The 19,032-nt window shown below is 50.1% G+C and overlaps 1 protein-coding gene across 1 annotated transcript in view; it reads right to left on the bottom strand.

The window, feature by feature from the left end:
- fyco1a (FYVE and coiled-coil domain autophagy adaptor 1a) overlaps positions 1-17,858 on the bottom strand; it is a 39,280-nt gene extending 21,422 nt beyond the window's left edge. The window contains exons 1-7 of the mRNA XM_084462070.1: positions 17,771-17,858; positions 16,132-16,238; positions 15,893-16,018; positions 6,616-6,722; positions 5,960-6,103; positions 4,539-4,632; positions 147-2,654 (exon numbers count right to left, since the gene is read on the bottom strand). Coding sequence (XP_084318196.1) covers positions 147-2,654; positions 4,539-4,632; positions 5,960-6,103; positions 6,616-6,722; positions 15,893-16,018; positions 16,132-16,238; positions 17,771-17,831 — 3,147 coding nt within the window. The 5' untranslated portion in view covers positions 17,832-17,858. The remainder of the gene's footprint in view (positions 1-146; positions 2,655-4,538; positions 4,633-5,959; positions 6,104-6,615; positions 6,723-15,892; positions 16,019-16,131; positions 16,239-17,770) is intronic.
- Between the last annotated feature and the right edge of the window lie 1,174 nt (positions 17,859-19,032).

The following is a 19,032-nucleotide window of genomic DNA, read 5'->3' as shown; positions in this document are numbered from 1 at the left end:
TAAGTTTTTAAAAGTGTGGATATCAAACATGGTTTTAATGATAATTTTATCACAAAAAAATGAATCAAATTTTATCACGGTTTATTATCATACTGGTTATCGTTACATCCCTAGTTCTATGCAGTTTTAACCGCAATCAAACTCACCTTCATCTGGTTCTGACGATTCATGCTATCTGAGCTCATCTGGAACTTGACAGCCTCGATCTCCTCCCGACTGGAGTCCAGGAGGCTGTTCAGCTGACCCTCCGCCTTCTCCAGCTTCTCCTGCAGCTCCAGCATGGCCTCCGGAAGGTTCTCGGCCTGCCTCAGCTCCTCCTTCAGGCTGGAGTTCTCCTGCCGCAGCGCGGCCAGGGAGGCCTCCAGGCGCTCCCTCTCCTTGGTGGTCCTTCCCTCCAGCTCCTCCATCCTGGTGGCCTCTCCTGCCCAGCGCTCCTTGGCTTCCTCCTTCTCGGCCGTCAGCCTGCAGATGGTCATCCCCAGCTCTGCCATCTCTGTGTTTGCCCTGTGGAGACCCTCGCGCGTCTCGGTGCTCTCCAGCGCGAGCCTCTCGTGCTCGGCCTTCAGTGTGGCCAGATTTTCCCTGGCGGAAGCCTCGGTGATGGCAAGCTTGGCACGAGCAGCTTCCTCCCTGTCGCGCTCCTCCATCAGTGTCTCCTCTCTTTCCTTGCACTGAAGGAGCTCGGCCACCTGCTTCTGGTTAAGTGCCTCCGTCTGGGCTTTGAGCTGCTCCGTCAGGGTCCTCAGCTCATCTCTCTGGGACTCTGTCACCTCCAGCTGGGCCCGGGTTCTGAACCTTTCCTCCTCAGACCTTTTCAGCTGCACCCTCAGGTCCAGAACCTCCGTCTGGAGCCTGGAGACCTCATTCACGTTCACCTCCAGCTGTCCCTCCAACACGGTCAGCTTGGTGGTCACCTCCCGGCTCTCTTTGGCCTGGACTGAGCTCCTCTTCAGCTGAGCCTTTTCCACTGCCTGTTTCTCAAAGGTCATCCTCTCTATCAGCTCTGTCTGCCTGGCACTGGCTGCCTCTGCCTGGGCCTTGGCATTCTCCAGCTTTCTCCTGCTGGCCTTGAGGTCCTCCTGGAGTGCCACACGGTCCTTTTCCTTGCTCTCCAACTGGGCCTCCATGTCCCTGAGCTGCTCCTGAAGACTGGCCTCACTCTTGCGTGATGCTCCCAAGCTCTTCTCCAGCTCACCTATCTGCCCGTGGATGGACCTCAGCTCCCCCTGCATGGAGCTCAGTGCTGCTTTCACCGTGGCCTGCTCCTCCCTCAGGCTTTGGTTCTCCTGCTCCAGACGCTTGCCGTTGGCGCCAGAGACCTTGGCGGCCATCGACACCTTCTGAAGGCTCTCATCCAGGGTGCGGTTCTCCTCGCGAAGCCTCTTCTCCTTCTCGTCCACCGTCACTTTGGCGTCGACCAACTGGCTTCTCAACTGCTTGTCCGAGGCCCTCAGGGCAGCGACCTCGGCCTCTAGCGCGGTGCGGTTTTCAGCCAGCTCTTTCTTCAGCTCCTCGTTTCTCTTCACCGTGCCCAGGAGCTTCCCGTTCAGCTCCATCAGGTTGGTGCACTGGGTCTTATAGTCGTCGATTTTCTTCGCCTGGTCCTTCATACAGGCCCCCGCCTCGGAGAAGCTGGAGCTTAGGCCGTCCCTCTCCGTGGTCAGGCTCTGGCTCTGGGCCTCCAGCCGCTGGAGCCTCTGGGCGCTGGAGGTCAGCTGTGTCTCTCGACACTTCAGCTTCTCCTTCAGGGAGAAGAGCTCCTCTTCCAGAGCTTCCTTTACAGCCTCTATACTCCTCTGGGTCTTCTCTATCTCTTCCTCTGCTCTCTTCCTGTCCTCCTCTGCCTGTCTCTCCCTCTCCTCTAGAGCACTCTGGACATCCTGAAGTTGCCTCAGTAGGTTGCTGGCCTCCTTCTCCTTCACCGGCAGCTGCGCCTGCAGCTTGTCAATGAAATTAAGCTGCTCCTTGACTTGCTCTTCAAGCCTAGCCTTCTCCTCGGCTGAAGACATTGTCAGTGTTCTAAGTTTGGTCTCGCCCTCCTTCGCTGCTGTCTCGCTGACCTTCAGCTCTTCTGCGAGTCTCTCTGCCTGCCTCCTCCTCTCCTCACCTTGAGCCTCGGCCTCCATCTTCCCTTTCTCTGCCTCTTTCAGTCTGTCTAGGAGTTGGTGGATCTTCTGTGCGGAGTCGAAGTGGCTGGCTGCCTGCTGGCCCTTCTCGTTCAGAACCCCGTCCAGCTTAGCCAGGAGCACCACGTTCTTCCCCTCAGAGGCCACCAGCTTCTCCTGAAGGAGGCGGTGTTCTGCCTCCCTGGCCCTCTCAATAGTCCTGAGGCCATCCAGCTCTCGAGAGAGCGCCTCCTCTCGCCCCTCCAGGGCCTTGAGCGCCCCCTGCAGGCCCCGCTGCTCCTCCTGGGCGGCCAGAGACACGTCCAGCTGCCTCTGAAGCTCCACTACCACCCCCTGGAGCTCGGCCGCCTCCTCCCCGAGCTGCTGGACCCTCTGGAGCAGCTCCCGCTGCTTCAGCTCCGACTGATCCAGCTCCAGACGGAGGTCATCCACAGCGCTGACATCCATGCCGCCAGAAGGGAGAGACTCATTCAGCTCGCTCAACATGCCCGTTCCGTAGTCCGGGCTGGAGAGGAACTCATGCGCCTGCTGGAGAAGCAGTGGGGAGGGGGGTGCAGAAAAGAGACAGTTAAGGAAAAGAGTAGACACATTTAGGTCGTCCTCAGACGAGCTTGACAGCGAAGTCTCCAATCATCTCGGTATTCCAGACACATTCTATTCTCATTTTGTTTTGAAGCGACAATCTCTAACTTTTTCATGTGAATAAATGTCAATTTCGCTACTATCACCAATTGTGGTAACAATAACACAAAATAATGAAAGCCTTTCTATTTGCGGTTATAAGAGTTATAAGAGCCGGGTGTTTGCACAACTTCCTGGCGTTTTTACATCACAGCAGTGGTTTGTCCGCCAGAGACGATAGGCTGACCTGAGCAGCCTCTACTAGCAATCTCTAAAGGTTTGAGAGTGCCACTTTAAAGTCACACTGAAATGAAAAAAGCATTCTGTCCCATTTTGGTTCACATAATTGGCCATAGTGTTCACCTATTCAACGATGTATGCCAAAAAAATTACAAAATTCTACTTTTGTTGTAATCTTATATCAAAGTATATAATTTCTTACTTCCTGGAAAACGGTAGGTCACGTGCAATGACGACAACAGGTACCTTAGATTTTAGGCCAATAATCTCACGACATACACCCGTCAATCAAAACTATCCTTCTATCGAATCTGTCTAAAGTTCTTAAAACCTGTCACTTGTCAATGTTCCAATCAAAATCCTCTAAACATATGTCCCACCCTCATAGCTTGTTTGCGTCGGAAATACGCCAAACTACGGAAGTTAAAGGGCAATGCTCGTTTTTGACAACCTGGACCTTATTTACGACATATTATAAGAAGTTTGACTCACCGAGATCACTTTTGTGTAGTTCGGAGGCCTGTAGAAGAAATTTAAAATCCAGCGCGAGCCAGTATATCCATGTAATGACGGTGATCGGGGCACCGAGAATGCAGTTTCTCAAAATCTATTTTCGGCCGCTAAACGGTTGTTTTCATCAATCAGATTGGATGAATCGACAGTTGAGATTCCTCAACGCGAGGCATTGTTGTGGTTTTCAAATACGGGGTCTTTAGCCTCTGTAATATGATCTTTACACACCTTTCCCCACTTGCTCCAGCACGCATGCGCACAGGCCAGCGCGCAGACTGGCTATTCTCCGGCTACACTCGCGGCTCACATTCTCTGCGCTACGATCGTTGTTGGTGCCGAGAATATTGTCGTCGTCATTCGTCAGCAACAATCCGATCGTAGCGCAGAGAATGTGAGCCGGAGAATAGCCAGTCTGCGCGCTGGCCTGTGCGCATGCGTGCTGGAGCAAGTGGGGAAAGGCGTGTAAAGATCATATTACAGAGGCTAAAGACCCCGTATTTGAAAACCACAACAATGCCTCGCAATCACAAAAGTGATCTCGGTGAGTCAAACTTCTTATAATATGTCGTAAATAAGGTCCAGGTTGTCAAAAACGAGCATTGCCCTTTAAGATAATCTCAAACGTTTGTTTCAGTGCGACTTTAATATGGCAGTTCTTAGCTACACAGTATTGGACTCATCTCACTAATTAAGAATGACAACGACCCCTTGAAATGTAAGCACTCCTGAGAGACTCTCTGCTAGATGGTGTGCTGGTGTTAGGAGTGCAGTGTTAGTATCCCATTTGACAGCTTTGTTGAAATTCTCAAGGATAAGGGACTTGAAAGCATTGGGGTGTGTCACTGCTTTTAAATCAGTTGTTATACTGTACCTCTAATCTGGTCTTATTTTATTTATTGTATGTATGCCATTTGTATTGTAACCTTTTGAATTGTAATTTGCTACCTCTTGGCCAGGTCGCTTTTGAAAAAGAGATTCTTTATCTCAATGCGCTTACCTGGTTAAATAAAGGTATAATAAAAAATAAAATAAAAGTACCTGTGAGTAGGTGCTGGCCAGACTGTTGATGCTGGAGCTGCGACTCGGGGGTTTCCACATGTGACCAGGTGAGTTTGGCATGCCCACTGTTCTCCTGTACATCAGTTCATACCACAAAATAAGATAAGACTTTAGTGATCCCCCCAGGGGGGAAATTACTGTAGGCGTTTCAGCATTGAAAATTACAGAAAGGTTGTAAAGAAGAGAAACACTAGATACAGAGTAACAAAAAGAAGACTCTAGATAAGCCCCCCCCCTTAACAGCAACATAAAAAGGGATATCAGGGACTAACGGGCCGTTCACACGCTTGCGTTTGATGCGTCAACATTTACGGATGCCATTCACTTTTAATGGCTGCAGCCGAATGGCATTCTGGTTCCGTTGTTGTCCCGGTGCGTTGCGTTGCTAGCGTCGAAAGTTGAGAAATGTTCAACTTTCAGATGCTTTGCTGGAGCTGCCGACCAATCAGATGTCTTGACAGAGAAAGACGTCATCGCAAGGCGGGATTTTCACATTTGTCAATACCAAGATGGAGGACAATCGCTGTTTGTTTACAGGATAGGATGTACCCAATACCTGCGGGCACCACGTTCACGTTGCCTCAACCACAATGCATAGACGATCGCCACATGTTCAACCAGAATAGCATCCATGACAGCACTAAACGAAAAGCCGGGTGGGTTTTCAAAATAGTGCGCGCTAGCAGGTTCGGAGAATCTACTGGCTGTTGCGAGCGCAGTTTCGGACAATGTGATTGGTTGTTGTTGCGTGCGGCAGACACGCCTTCCGCCATACGTTGACGGACACGCATCAAACGCAAGCATGTGAGCGCAGCGGTGCACCCGTATGTGCAGTAACTGTGCAGTATAGAATAGAATAAGATATATGTACTCGCAAGTATATAGGTTTAGTTTAGGAGTACACAATAGTACGTACATACATACATGCATACATACATACATACAGTACATACATGCATACATATACACACACACACACAGACATACACACACAAACGTACATACATGCATACATACATACACACATGCATACACATACATACACATACATACATACATACATACACACATGCATACATACATACACACACACACACACACACATACAAATAGTTACTATGAAACTGTTTCTGCCCTTCATTTTTTGGACTAAGGGAGCAAAACATTTCCCCCATTCATTATCAATAGGGGGAACTGAGACGACCATACTGTACCTCGACATGGGAAGGTCAATTCTAACTGAACGTTAGAACTACGGTACATTCATAAGCAAGATGTTTACAGCATAAATTATATTCTTCATAGGTAAAAGAGGTATGCTGAAGAAAGCTGGATGGATTTTCATTATTTGTATCAGTATACAGTAGTTAAGATTTTGATGAGCGAATGTAATTGGGTACCTGGCGAAGTTAGGCCAGGATGAGTCCAGGTCGTAACCTCTAGAAGCCACATCAAACTGGATCTCATTGAGCTCATACAGATGACTGATGATGTCAACACTGAGGTGTGGTTTGAGGAAAGGGCTGCGGGCATAGTACCAGTCACTGCAGGGAAATCAGAGAATTCTGGGTAGTGAGAGTACATTACCATGAATAAAACAAAAAAACAGATCCACATGATACTTTAAAACGTCTGCACCTGCTCACCTGCCAACATGCATTAGTTCCCTTTCTCTTTCTCTCTCTCTCTCTCTCTCTCTCTCTCACTCACACGGTAAATACAGACATGTTCAACAATAATCTATTCAACAATACAGCAGGTACTATTATGCTTCCAATAACCTAGCAGAGGAACAGAAAAGGCAAATAACAGAAGTAAAACTCAAGGTAGGTGGTTTTGACAAGAATCAAAGAGGATATGATTGTTAACTGTGCTAACAAGTGATTCTCTGAATAGAACCTTCTGTACCCCAGATTTAAATGTATAATCCACTGCATTCCTCTCTGCACATCAGCCAAATGTTTTTAACTCTTCGTTGTGATCTGCACTGGTGATTCAAGCTAGTCATTTGTGTCTGGTACTTGAACCCACACCAATACTGGGTTTGCAGTTTTACCTGGTGACCCTCTGGTTCATCAGGCACTGTTGCAGAGTGTCGGCCAGTCGCTGGTGCACCAGAGAGTAGCGGATAAAAGCCCTGCCCTTCCCCAGAGATGTTTTCAGCTATAGGGGAAGAGAGACATCCAGGGTAAATCACAAATGAGGAGCCAGAGGAGTAAAACAACTGTTCAATAGCCTACGGCAGACTATAAAACAACTGTCGTGTAGATCTCACTTGTGAGATCAGTTTAATGGTAAATATCCCCCTTCTCAGCAGAATAACAACACTGTCCCTTACGCCCTCTTTGTGACGTGTTGAGTCAGCGAGCCAGGGACAGAAAGACAGGGTGTCCATTATGCTGTCCGTGACCGGAGCCGTGTCTGTAGTATTAATCAGTTAGTTGAAAACCCCATAGAAGGGCACGGATCACTGGTGAACACTATTAGGTGCATGGTGTGCGCTAAAAAATATTATGATTAATTTTTCATTCAAACCTTTATTTAAACTCCAAAGGACACTGAGGTGCATGCACCTTATTTACAGCATCACCGAGTGAACAATGCACACATCAAATAAAACAACTAGGGCTGCGAGCAGCAGTGAGCGGGCCCTCGCACCCCCCGCGTGTCGGGGTGCAGCGCCGTTAAAGGGTGTGCTACTGTATTTCGGTGTCCAGTACTGAGAGAAACTTCCTGTCACCAGTAGGTGGCGCTCTAAGCGTGACTCAATACCGATGCATAGATGTGTTCAGGACGGTACCTTGATGAAGTGTGAGAAATGTTGTGTAAATCGGACAATGTATGTAGGAGTTATGATGACTTCCTGCTTGACCTGTAGGCAGCGCTATAAGTATGACTCAATACTGACCTACAGATATGTTCAGGACGCGACCTTCATCAAGCGTGAGCAATTTGGGGTAAATTGGATAATGTATGTAGGAGTTATGAGGACTTCCTGAAAGCAGTAGGTGGCGCTGTAGGTATGATGCAATACTGACTTACAGATGTGTTCAAGATGCGACCTTCATCAAGCATGAGCAATTTGGAGTAAATCGGATAACGTATGTAGGAGTTATGAGTACTTCCTGTTTCACAAGTAGGTGGCGCTGTAAGTGTGACTCAATACCGACGCATAGATGTGTTCAGAATGCGACCTTCATGAAGCGTCAGCAATTTGGTGCAAATCGGATAATGTATGTAGGAGTTTTGAGGACTTCCTGTTTCACCAATAGGTGGCGCTATAAGTATGACGCAATACTGACACATAGATGTGTTCAAGACAGAACCTTCATGAAGCGTGAGAAATATCGGGCAAATTGGATAATGTAAGGAGGAGTTCTATTTCGTGGAGCTCCGCCCCACAGGGCTAGCTCCTATTGGCTAGCGAAACCCAGCTAGCTACATTGACTGAAGAAAAAAACATACACGCACCTGTGTCCAACCAAGTCCGGTGCCACTGTATAAGCGGGCTATGCCCGCACATCTGCTCCTTCGAAATTTATAGCTCGCATTGATACTGAAAGAAGATAAGAATGTCTACTCAGCGGACCCAAGCGGAGCTGGCGGCGACCATCAGATTGATCCGCCGGATCGTTTCTGTGTCTGCGGCTCCCGCTACAGCGACGTGGGACACCACCTCTGCTTCCGCTGTCTGGGGCCGCAGCACGCCAGAGCGGGTCTGGCTCCGTCCCCCACCTGCGAGATCTGCGCCCTCCTGGACCCCATGGAGAGGATGCTCCGGGCGCATTTCTTCGCTCCGCCGCCGCTGGAGACTGAAGGTCTGGTCCAGCTGGTCGGCGAGGACATCGGCGCGCCCCCGCAACAACCGGCGGCCCCGATTACCTCCCTCGCGCCTACGGATGATGAGGAAGAGCTCTCCGAGGCAGACGAGGGTCAATCTGCGTCAGAAGCCACTACGGCTAGTGGCGCCTCCTTCCCGGGGCAGGGTTCCTTCGATCGCGACCTGCCCCGGCTGCTGGAGAGAGCCGCGCATCACCTCGGTATCTCCGTCCCGGAGGCTGCTGCGACTACGGGGCTCCCACTGTGGAGCTCCGTCTGCTACGGGCGTCCCTCTCAGCCTGCTCCTCGTCTCCTGCCGGCTATGCCTGACCTGGAGGCGTTCGTCGAGGCTGAATGGGAGCGGCCGTTGGCCATCAGAGGTCCGCTTTGCCAGTTCAGCAGAGCTACGAGGGTAACCGGCTGGACTGACGTAGCAGCTATCGGCTCTCCTCCTCTGGAACCCGACATTGCAGCGGTCCTGGTGCCTGGTTCCTCCGCCTGGGGCTCGGCCAGGAAGCCTCTCATGCCGGACGTCAAGGACAAGACAACCCTGTCCTTGGCCGACAAAAGTTTTTCTCTGGCCGCGCAGGCCGTGGCTGCCTCCTCCTCCATTGCTATGCTGGCCATTTACATCGGCCAGCTAGCTACGGAGCAAACCCCCCCCTCTATGGATGAAGACAGGAGAGCGGAGATGGCCGAAGCCGCCGGAGCCGTTGCTCAGCTTGTGAGAATCTCTGCCTCCTGTCTGGGTGGAGTGATGGCCACGTCGGTGGTGCAGCAGCGCCACCTATGGCTCTCCCTGACTCGTCTGCGCGAGGAAAACAAGGGTGTCCTCCTCAACTCACCGGTCAGTAGGGAGGGGTTGTTTGGGGCGGCTGTGTCTAACATCCTGGAGCAGTGTCGCAGCCAGGAGCAGGACCGGCTCCTCCTCGCTCGCCACCTCGCTGCTCCGGGGGAGCGCAGTGTGCCGGCACGTCCGCGTGCTCCGGCTGATGCTGCCGCGACTGGGAGCAAGCGCCGGCGAACACACAAGGCTAAACAACCTGCCACGGGGTCCCGCCCCGCTACGGCCCATGGACCGGCTCGCCCGGGCTCCTGGACTGCGCACGCGGCTCCTCCCCCGCGACCTCCCCCTGCCTACCCCGCCCAGGGTGCCGGGACCGGACCGACGTCTTCAAGCGCGCCCACCGCTCCGCCTCCGGCTTGGGGTAGGAAGAGGCGCACCTATTGACGGTGCGTGGAGATGCGTGACTGTGTTGTGCCCACACCACGCTCTGTTAAGAGCGGCGGTGAGCAAGTTTCCCTGTTGAGGAATAAAGCAAACACGATGCAACGTTATCAAGCTGGTTGTAATGTGCAGTCCGCATCTCCTCCTGTTTCAGCTACTGTAATGTTCTCGGCTAGAGCCGCTGGGTCTTCTGTGAAAGAGTCAGAATTGACCACGGCAGGTCTCGCCGCAGCTGGAAGACCGGCTCGAGCCGCGGAGTCTTTTCCTGCTAAAGCAGACGTGACTCACGCGGGGCTCGCCGGCTCAGCTGATGTGATGTATTCGGCTAGAGCCACCGGGTCTTCCGTGAAAAAGTCGGAATTGACCATGGCAGGTCTCGCCGCAGCTGAAAAACCGACTCGAGCCGCGGAGTCTTTTCCTGCAAAGAGAGCAGACGTGACGTGCGCAGCTCTCGCCAGTTCAGCGAATGTAATATATTCGACTAGAGCCGCCGGGTCCTCTGTGAGAAAGTCAGATTTGACCACGGCAGGTCTCGCCGCCCCTGTTCTAAACAGACCGTTTGGGTTTTTAACAGAGGGGATGTGTGCGCCCAGGCCAAGTGCTATGGCTGTACTGCCCTGTTCGGAGTTTTCTCGGGACCGACCGCTGGCGGGGTTTAGCGGCGAAAAAGATGCGCTAGACCCCCAGACGGCGTTCGTTCATTCGGGCCGAGCGTTCGAGCCTCTCCCTGTGTGTTCGACAGGTAGAGAGTTTTCACGCTCACCGGTCAGTGAGAATACTTCCATGTTTACTGCCTCGGCTAGCTATTTTCATGAGCAGCCGAGGCGTCGCTCCGTCAGTGTGTGTGATACAAGCCCCCAGGATTCGAAATCTAAAGTGAAGGCCTATTGAACCGCGCCATCTTGGCTAGATTTGTAGTCATTTGGCTATTTCCGGTGACTTTTGTACTTGCGCAGTTGAGCTTTTCTGTCCGACGCGCGTCCACGAAAAAGTTCACCTTTATGTGAAATGTAGACGCACGTTCCCGGCTCTCCCCGCTTTGATTTAGCAATGAAAACCGGCTTGCATATTAACCTGTTTTTGTCAAATATATCCATTGGAGAAATTATTTTTTCATCCAGGCATCTTAGTTTTAACAGGTTAAATATAACTGAACATGTTTTGTTTGCTAGTAGATGGTATTCATTCCATTCGCGATAACGTTATTGCAGCCAGGCTAAATTCCTCCAGGGAGCCAGTGACCGGCGAGTTGAAGCGTGTTGACCGGCTTCACTCCCCGCCAGCAGGAGCTTTGGCCGCGGCTACCGCATCTCGGATAACCCGCTGATGGCGAAGGGAGCGGTAACTGTGGTCCCGTCAGACCAGAGGGACGAGGGATTTTATTCCCGCTACTTCCTCGTGCCAAAGAAGACGGGGGGCGTGAGGCCAATTTTGGACCTCCGCCTTTTCAACAAAACGGTGGCGAATCTTAAGTTCCATATGCTTACGGTGCGACAAATGCTGGAGGCATTCCTTCCCGGCGATTTTTGCACCAGCATAGACCTCAAGGACGCTTACTTCCACATACCGATAGCTCATCGGCATCGGAAGTTTTTGCGTTTCGCCTACCTGGGTGTGGCGTACGAATATACCAGACTCCCGTTTGGATATGCGCTCGCCCCCAGAACCTTCTCCAATTGTGTGGAGGCGGCGTTGAGGCCACTACGCCGGCAGGGCATCAGGATCCTGGCGTACCTGGACGACCTGCTGGTACTGGCTCCGTCGCCTTTGTTGGCTCTGATGCATACCGCCACGGTGGTGAGGCATCTCACCGACCTGGGGTTTGCAGTCAACTGGGAGAAGAGTGCTCTGTGGCCGGCCCGTCAGATTGTTTACCTAGGTATCAATCTGGACACGAGCGCCATGAGAGCACGGCTATCCGATTCAAGGAGGGAAACACTGGAGAAGAGTCTCAGCGTTTGCCGTCCTTCTCGAAAGATCGCGGTTCTGTCGATCATGCGCCTTCTGAGTCTCATGGCAGCCGCCCATGTGGTAGTGTCACTGGGCCTACTTCACATGAGGTGCATGCAGAGATGGTTCGCGCGGCTTCGTCTGGACCCTGTGAGGCACAGGCGGCGCCTTGTGCGGATGCCGGGGTCGTTGTCAGCAGACCTCGACTATTGGAGGGACCGGCGCGTGATAGCGCACGGTGTTCCAATAGGCAGGGTGTCGGCTCACGTCGCTGTCTTCACAGACGCGTCTCTAAGCGGCTGGATGTCTGTCCCAGGCCGTAGGTGGTTTGTGGGCCGTCGGAGAACGGCGCCACATCAACCTCCTGGAGTTGGAGACGGTGCTACTGGCATTGCGCCACTTTGTACACCTGGTACAGGGGCGCGATGTGCTGGTGCGGTCAGACAACCAGACCACAGAAGCTTACATCAACTGACAAGGGGGAGTCCGCTCGCCAGCGCTTCACCGTCTGGCGGTAACGCTGTGGCGATGGGCTCATGTCAATCTCCGGTCGCTGACAGCGCGGCACATTGCTGGCCGTCTGAACGTCGGGGCGGACCTGATGTCTCGGGGCGGGCCTCACCCGGACGAGTAGAGCCTACATCTTCAGATAGTGGCTCAGCTCTGGACCCGGTTCGGCAGAGCAGGGGTGGATCTCTTTGCTTCGAGAGAGAACGCGAAGTGTCCCCTCTGGTTCTCTCTGAAAAAGCAGGACCAGCCTCCGCTGGGCGTGGATGCGTTCGCACATGCCCCCTGGCCGGGGGCGCTGCTGTATGCTTTCCCGCCGATGGGGCTGATTTTACCATTGTTGGCCAGGGTGCGGTCAGAGGGTGCATCGGTAATACTGATAGCGCCGGACCGCCACTGGGCGAGATGGTATGCAGAAGTGATGGCCATGACTACTGTAGAACCGTGGCACATCTCTCATTGGCCGAACGCTCTGTGATTTTGGAATTCCTTCAGCACCTGATGGATCATGGTGGCGGTTTGGTAGCATCCACTATCAAGGTGTATGCGTGTGCTATTTCCGCATGCCATGAGGGGTTCGCCAAAACTACGGTTTTCGGGCATCCCCTGGTTAAACGCTTCCTGGCCGGCACGCGCCGTCTTCGCCCTGTGCGTAAGGCTGCGGCGCCGCCTCGGGATTTGCTCTTGGTTCTGGATGCGCTATGTAAAGCGCCGTTCGAACCAATGGAGCGGATGTCTCTCAAGTGGCTATCGATTAAGACCGCGCTGCTCCTTGCTCTGACGTCGGGCAAGCGGGTCAGTGATCTGAGGGCGTTGACAGTTTTTCTCATCACGGGTGATGGGAGCAAAGCTGTGTTGCGCACGGATCCATCTTTCGTTCCGAAGGTGGTCCGGGGCGCCTATAGAGCACAGGATTTGGAGCTGGGAGCCTTCTATCCTCCACCTCATGCGAGCGAGGAAGAGGCCCGCCTGCATTTGTTGTGTCCTGTGCGTGCGTTGACGTGTTACGTCCAGCGCACGGCTGCGGTCCGCACCACCCCCCAGTTGTTGGTTTGCCACGGCCCAGGGAAGGTGGGTTCTCCGTTGTCGAAACAGAGTCTCTCCCATTGGATCTGTGAGGGCATCGCCCAGTCTTACGTGACTGCGGGTCGTCCTCTGCCTGGTACTGTTCGGGCACACTCCACAATCGGTGTGGCCACGTCAGTTGCCCTGTTCAATGGTGTGTCAGTGGAGGACATCTGTGCGGCGGCGACTTGGTCGTCCCCGTCTCCTTTTGTCCGTTATTACCTTTTATCCATGTCCTCTGTCTCTGTGGCGTCATCTGTGCTAAACACAGCCGCCGGTGCGAGCCAGCGTTAGACAGGATGTTTCATGTAGGTGTTCGGCTCGAGTCGCCGGGTCTTCTGTGAAAGAGTCAGAATGGACCACGGCAGGTCTCGCCGCTACTGGAGAACCGGTTCGAGCCGCGGGGTCTTTTCCTGCTAGGAAAAGCAGACATGACTCACGCGGGTCTCACCAGTTCAGCTAAGGTAGGAGCAGGCCCGTCTAGTGACGTTCCGCTCCTGTTTATGAGTGAGGCTGGGACGGGCTTGTTACGGAGTAACCGCTTTGGTCCAGCTCTCGCCCCACGTACCTCTCCTTGCCCTCGGCTGTGATAGACTGAGTGTGGCAGGGTGGGGCCAGTGCTTGGGTTGGATCAACTGTTAGTATGGTCTCGCCTTGGAGCCCTGGCTTGTGTCCTGACTGGTTTTTCCCTTACTGGGGCCAGCAAGAGTGTATGCTGCGGTCGTGTAGCTCCGCTTATGCCAATAGGAGCTAGCCCTGTGGGGCGGAGCTCCACGAAATAGAACGATGGTTACGTATTGTAACCCTAGTTCTATGAGTGGAGCGGAGCCCCACAGGGAACAGACTTGCTGACCCCGCAGTCTGCTCGCTGAAAATTTCGGTTAGGAGCAGATGTGCGGGCGTAGCCCGCTTATACAGTGGTGCACCGGACTTGGTTGGACACAGGTGCGTGTATGTTTTTTTCTTCAGTCAATGTAGCTAGCTGGGTTTCGCTAGCCAATAGGAGCTAGCCCTGTGGGGCTCCGCTCCACTCATAGAACTAGGGTTACAATACGTAACCATCGTTATGAGGACTTCCTGTTTTATGGTGAAATGTCAAAATTTGGCGGGGCGCCACGGCAAGGGTGTTTGGTGAAAACTTTTGTTTTTTTTGTAACTTTTGATCACAAAGGTCTTAAGATGAAGCTGACCAAATATGAAGTTGATCAGATGAAATCTGTAGGAGGAGTTCATTAAAGTACGAGGCATGGAAATGGTAAAAACAAGGAAAAAATGGCACATTAAGAGCAAAATGGCTGACTTCCTGTTGGATGTTGGGTATAGCTCCAAGAGACATTTTAGTGTGTCTCGATGAACTACATATGCCCACCGAATTTCGTTTGCCTACATCAAACTGAAAGGTGGGGTTTGCCATTTTTAATTTTCCAGGGGGCGCTCTTGAGCCGTTTTGCCACGCCCATTTCCGTCACCTATGAAATATAAAGATATATAAGGACAGGAAATAAAGATGCCTGTAGAATTCCAGGAAGTAGTGGAGCTTGTGCAAAGAGCCTATAGTTGTTGTAATGGATTGTACTCTTCTCTAAATAGAGAAAATAATTGATATTGGTGAGGTGCTGGAGAGGTTAGGTGATATATGAAAAATGTTTTTGATTAGGGGACACTGAGGTGTGCTGGCTTTCAACAGTTTGTTGGCAAATAGATTTGACAACTGGACAATGGAATACGTTGCACAGCAAATGCAGTATCCAACAGTTCACTCATGGCTAGCTAGCAATGGTACAACTATGGGATTAGCTTATTTGGGTTGCTGTCAAAGCTGCCACTCTAAGTTGCTATAGCCTACAATTATCAGAACAATATGAACATTCAGTTGAAAGTTTTCCATCCACCCATCCATCACTGGATGAGGAATAAGCACCGCAAAGCGATCAATTCTCACGCAAGCAGGAGCCAGGCTGTGGATTTCTCTGATCCGGTGTTGCGACCCAGTCTCTAGAAATGTTTTGGGCGAGTTGCCGACAGTTTGCGCCTCCAGCCAATCTGCGCGCCTGCCTATGCCGTAGCCTGACGTGCACCTTCCATAGATATCTATAGGTCCTCCAGCTGCATGTTATAGATGTCCCTGTTGGAGCTTTAGAATTTCAATAATGGGGTTTTATCCATAGGGAAAACCTGCTTTATGAACAAAACTGAGATAATATTAAATATTAATTATAAATAAATAAATTCATATATTTATATTTAAATCCCTCTCTTCTCTCCAAAAACTGAGGAGGACTGTCCTCTCCTACCTCAATGGACGAGCCTCCTCTGCTATACAGAATACAATGATGTTGTGTATCATACGTGTCTTCTGTAATGAATCTAAGTGCAGAGTGGTAACTGTAATTTATCATAATCAATATTTTTAGCCCTTAAAAATAACATAAACTTTGTTTTGCTAGCGTTGAGAACAAGTTTAAGATTAAAAAAGACTTCTTGCAATGCAATAAAGGAAAGATGCAGCTTTTCAGTGGCTGACTGCACAGAATCTGCAGAACAATAGATAACTGTATCGTCAGCATAAAGATGTGCTTGACATGACCCATTCAATGCAGATACAATATTGTTTATGTACATTGTAATTATTGCAATTGCATGCGTAAAAGGTTTTGATATATATCAAGTTTATACTCCCTTGCTTCACACTGTTGGTGTCTGATAAATAACAAACTGTATTTAAGATCTATATTAATACATGGCAGTGATCTGTTTACAGTACCTCTGGGATGGACTTAACAAAGCGGATACCATCGTTTGCTCCTTTGATCTTAGCCAGACAGTCGCTGAAGTAATCCCAGTAGTCTTTTCCGGTGCCCAGAAATGTTGTCTTCTCTTTCTGGTCAAACTAAATGGCATGGACGCAAAAGTTATGACAAACTGTATAGTGTTTGGCAACATTGGCAATGAAGTCCATTACGTTGATTTAGGCTTGAAGAAATGGGGAGAATGCAGTTTTACCTGTAAAAGGTACTCCAATTTGTAGGAGAATTTATGTAGATTAGAACTGTCATCTGTGATTGGCTCACCGCTTTCCCTGTACTCTTTCGTGAGCTCTGCAACTGCATCTATGATTCAGAGAGTGAGTCAGAGAGAAAATGAAAACATATTAGTGTAAACGTAGCCTATCTATATACTGACAGAGTGAGAGCAGGAAACGTTTGGGCATAAACACAGACACCGCTGAGCAAAAGCAAATAAGTAATTTTCACACCCAGCACACACGCTGACACAGAACACGGTGACTCAAATGGCGAGCGGTTCTATAACAGCCAGCCAGTGCCCTGCTGAGGGAAACCTGCAATCATCTGTGCTGAAGGGGAACCAACAACAACAACAAACAACAACTTCTGTTCCACAATCTGGTTTCCAGAGAGCACAGATATCATGCCACTCACACTAAAACCTATTCCAGCACAGACACATCTATGGTCATTCAATGACTAACAATCATAGAGCTTCCATGCTCATTGGTAATTGTGCCAATTCCACACACCTGCACACATACGGACAAAGGTATTGGGCCACCTACACATTACACCTACAGGAGCTTTTATGACATCCCATTCTAAATTCATAGGCATATGGTCCTCTGAGTTGGTCCCCTCTTTGCAGCTATAACAGTTTCCACTCTTCAGAGAAGGCTTTCTACAAGATTTTGGAGTGTGTCTTGTGGGAACTTTTGTCCATTCATCCAGAGGAGCATTTATGAGGTCAGACACTGATGTTGGACGAGAGTGCCTAGCTCGCAATCTCCGTTCTAGTTCATCCCAAAGGTGTTGGATGGGGTTGAGGGCAGGGCTCTGTGCGGGCCAGTCAAGTTCTTCCACGCCAACCTCACCCAACCATGCCTTTATGGACCATGCTTTGTGCACTAGGGCACAGTCATGCTGGAACAGAAAAGGGCCTTCCCAAAACTGTGTCCACCAATGGAAGCATAGAATTGTCCAAAATGTCTTGGTAGCATTAATTGATTTTAAACACCTGTGGCAATGGGACTGAATGAATCACCTGTATTCAATGATTAAAAGGTGTGTCCCAATAGGTTTGACAACATAGTGTACACACAACCACAACAACACACACATACACACACACACACACACACGTATAGTAGGTGAAAGCTGAAATGCCCGACCCCCATCTTTCTATGCCATCTCTCTAAACCTCTCCCTATATGCCTCATCCACCCTCCTCACATGTTCCAGCCCCACATATGACCCTCTTGCCTCTTATCCATCGTAAAAAGTGGAAGGCCACCCGTGACGGGTGCATCCTGAGCCCCCTCTCTCTGTCGCGCTGCATGTTGACCGGGGCTGTCTGTCCCAGTCACACTCTTCTGTGCCCAAGACCAGGCCGGACAGCATGGGTTTAGATCCGAGATGTTCTTCACACAGAGGAGTATGAGTAAGATGAGGATGTGTGGAAGAAAATAAGCTACTTTTGGGTGGAATTCCAAGTTCGGGTCCGGGTTGACATGCCCCTCTTTCTCTCTCTCTTTCCCTCTCTGTCGCTCTATGTCGGTCGACGACTGTCTCCCCTCTGACACATTCACACAGACCCTCATACGCATTGTTGTACACACACACTGTCAGCGTACCGTGCAGATCTCTGATAATCCTCTGAAGCTGGCTTTCCCCCACCGCCGCCCCACTAGCCATGGTCCCACTCACTCCCTAGCAGCCAGGTCACAGGGTCACTCAGTCAGCCTGCTGAATCAGAGAGAATCACACTGGAACAAAAGACGCATGTTTTAGGCACACAAACTCACTTACAGTAGCTAGCTAGCTACAACATCCTAGCTACTTCTCTCATATCCTGTCCATTTCTTTCCTCTCTAACGTTATCTGCTATCTCTTCACTCCCACACACAATGAATCTCTCACAACCTAGGCCACAAGTGGTGTAGTGTATATGTAGCTAGTAACTGTACACTAGTAACTGTGCATTCAATTTATAATATCAAATACACATTATTTCAATGGTTAGGCCTTATTAATCAGAACTGACATTAGCTATCACGTGATGTCTGATTCGCTGCTGTTGTCTGAGGTTATCGAGTTTATCGAACTTTCAGCTAGTAGCTAACTTGGCTACCTAGTCATATGAGGCGCTTAACAAAAGCATGAAATAATTTGACAGCTGTTTTGATGTTCAAGTGTACCTAGCTAACTAACAATATAACGTTATGAATGTGCATATTATAGAGATGCAAAGAAACACAACTTCGACATACTTGAAAGTGGGTAATCCATAACAATCCAGATAGTTCACATTCTCGTACAAACTTGCTACATTGACGGGCCAATGGAATCTATTGATTGACAAGCATATGATCCACTAAAGTCTACAGATTATGTCGATTGTAGGAGGGACCAGCGAGGGACAAAGCGGTTAGGTTGTAGATCACCAGAAAGTAAACAGCAACATCACGTGACGATCCTGAGACTCAGAGCAAAGCCTTTGGCTGTGGCTAGCCTGTCCTGTCCGACCTGTCTAGCACGACCATGATCTCACGGTCTCACAATGTACCTTTGCCTATAGACTTACAAGAGACAAATGTAAAGCTCATTAACTTAACATACATACATACATACATACACATGGTGTTTTATGTGAACATACTGAAAATTAATGCAATATTAAATCACTCACTTTTTCCATAATTTTATACCAAACATGAAAAACTCATATGGTGTGAAACGTTTAACTTGAAACTAAGAAAAATAAATGCAACTTTCAACAGAATGATAATACAGATGCCTATCTTCTCTTTTCCAAGTCCAGGCATACTATTTTGAGTCAGCTCTGATCAAAGATCTTGTCCCAGAAATGGATATCATATGGTGATATTTAAATGAA

This window comes from Borostomias antarcticus (genome assembly GCF_949987555.1).
Source record: "Borostomias antarcticus genome assembly, chromosome: 3".
NCBI lineage: Eukaryota > Metazoa > Chordata > Actinopteri > Stomiiformes > Stomiidae > Borostomias > Borostomias antarcticus.
The sequence above is the reverse complement of the archived record's forward strand: the minus strand, read 5'-3'. Positions and strand labels throughout refer to the sequence as shown.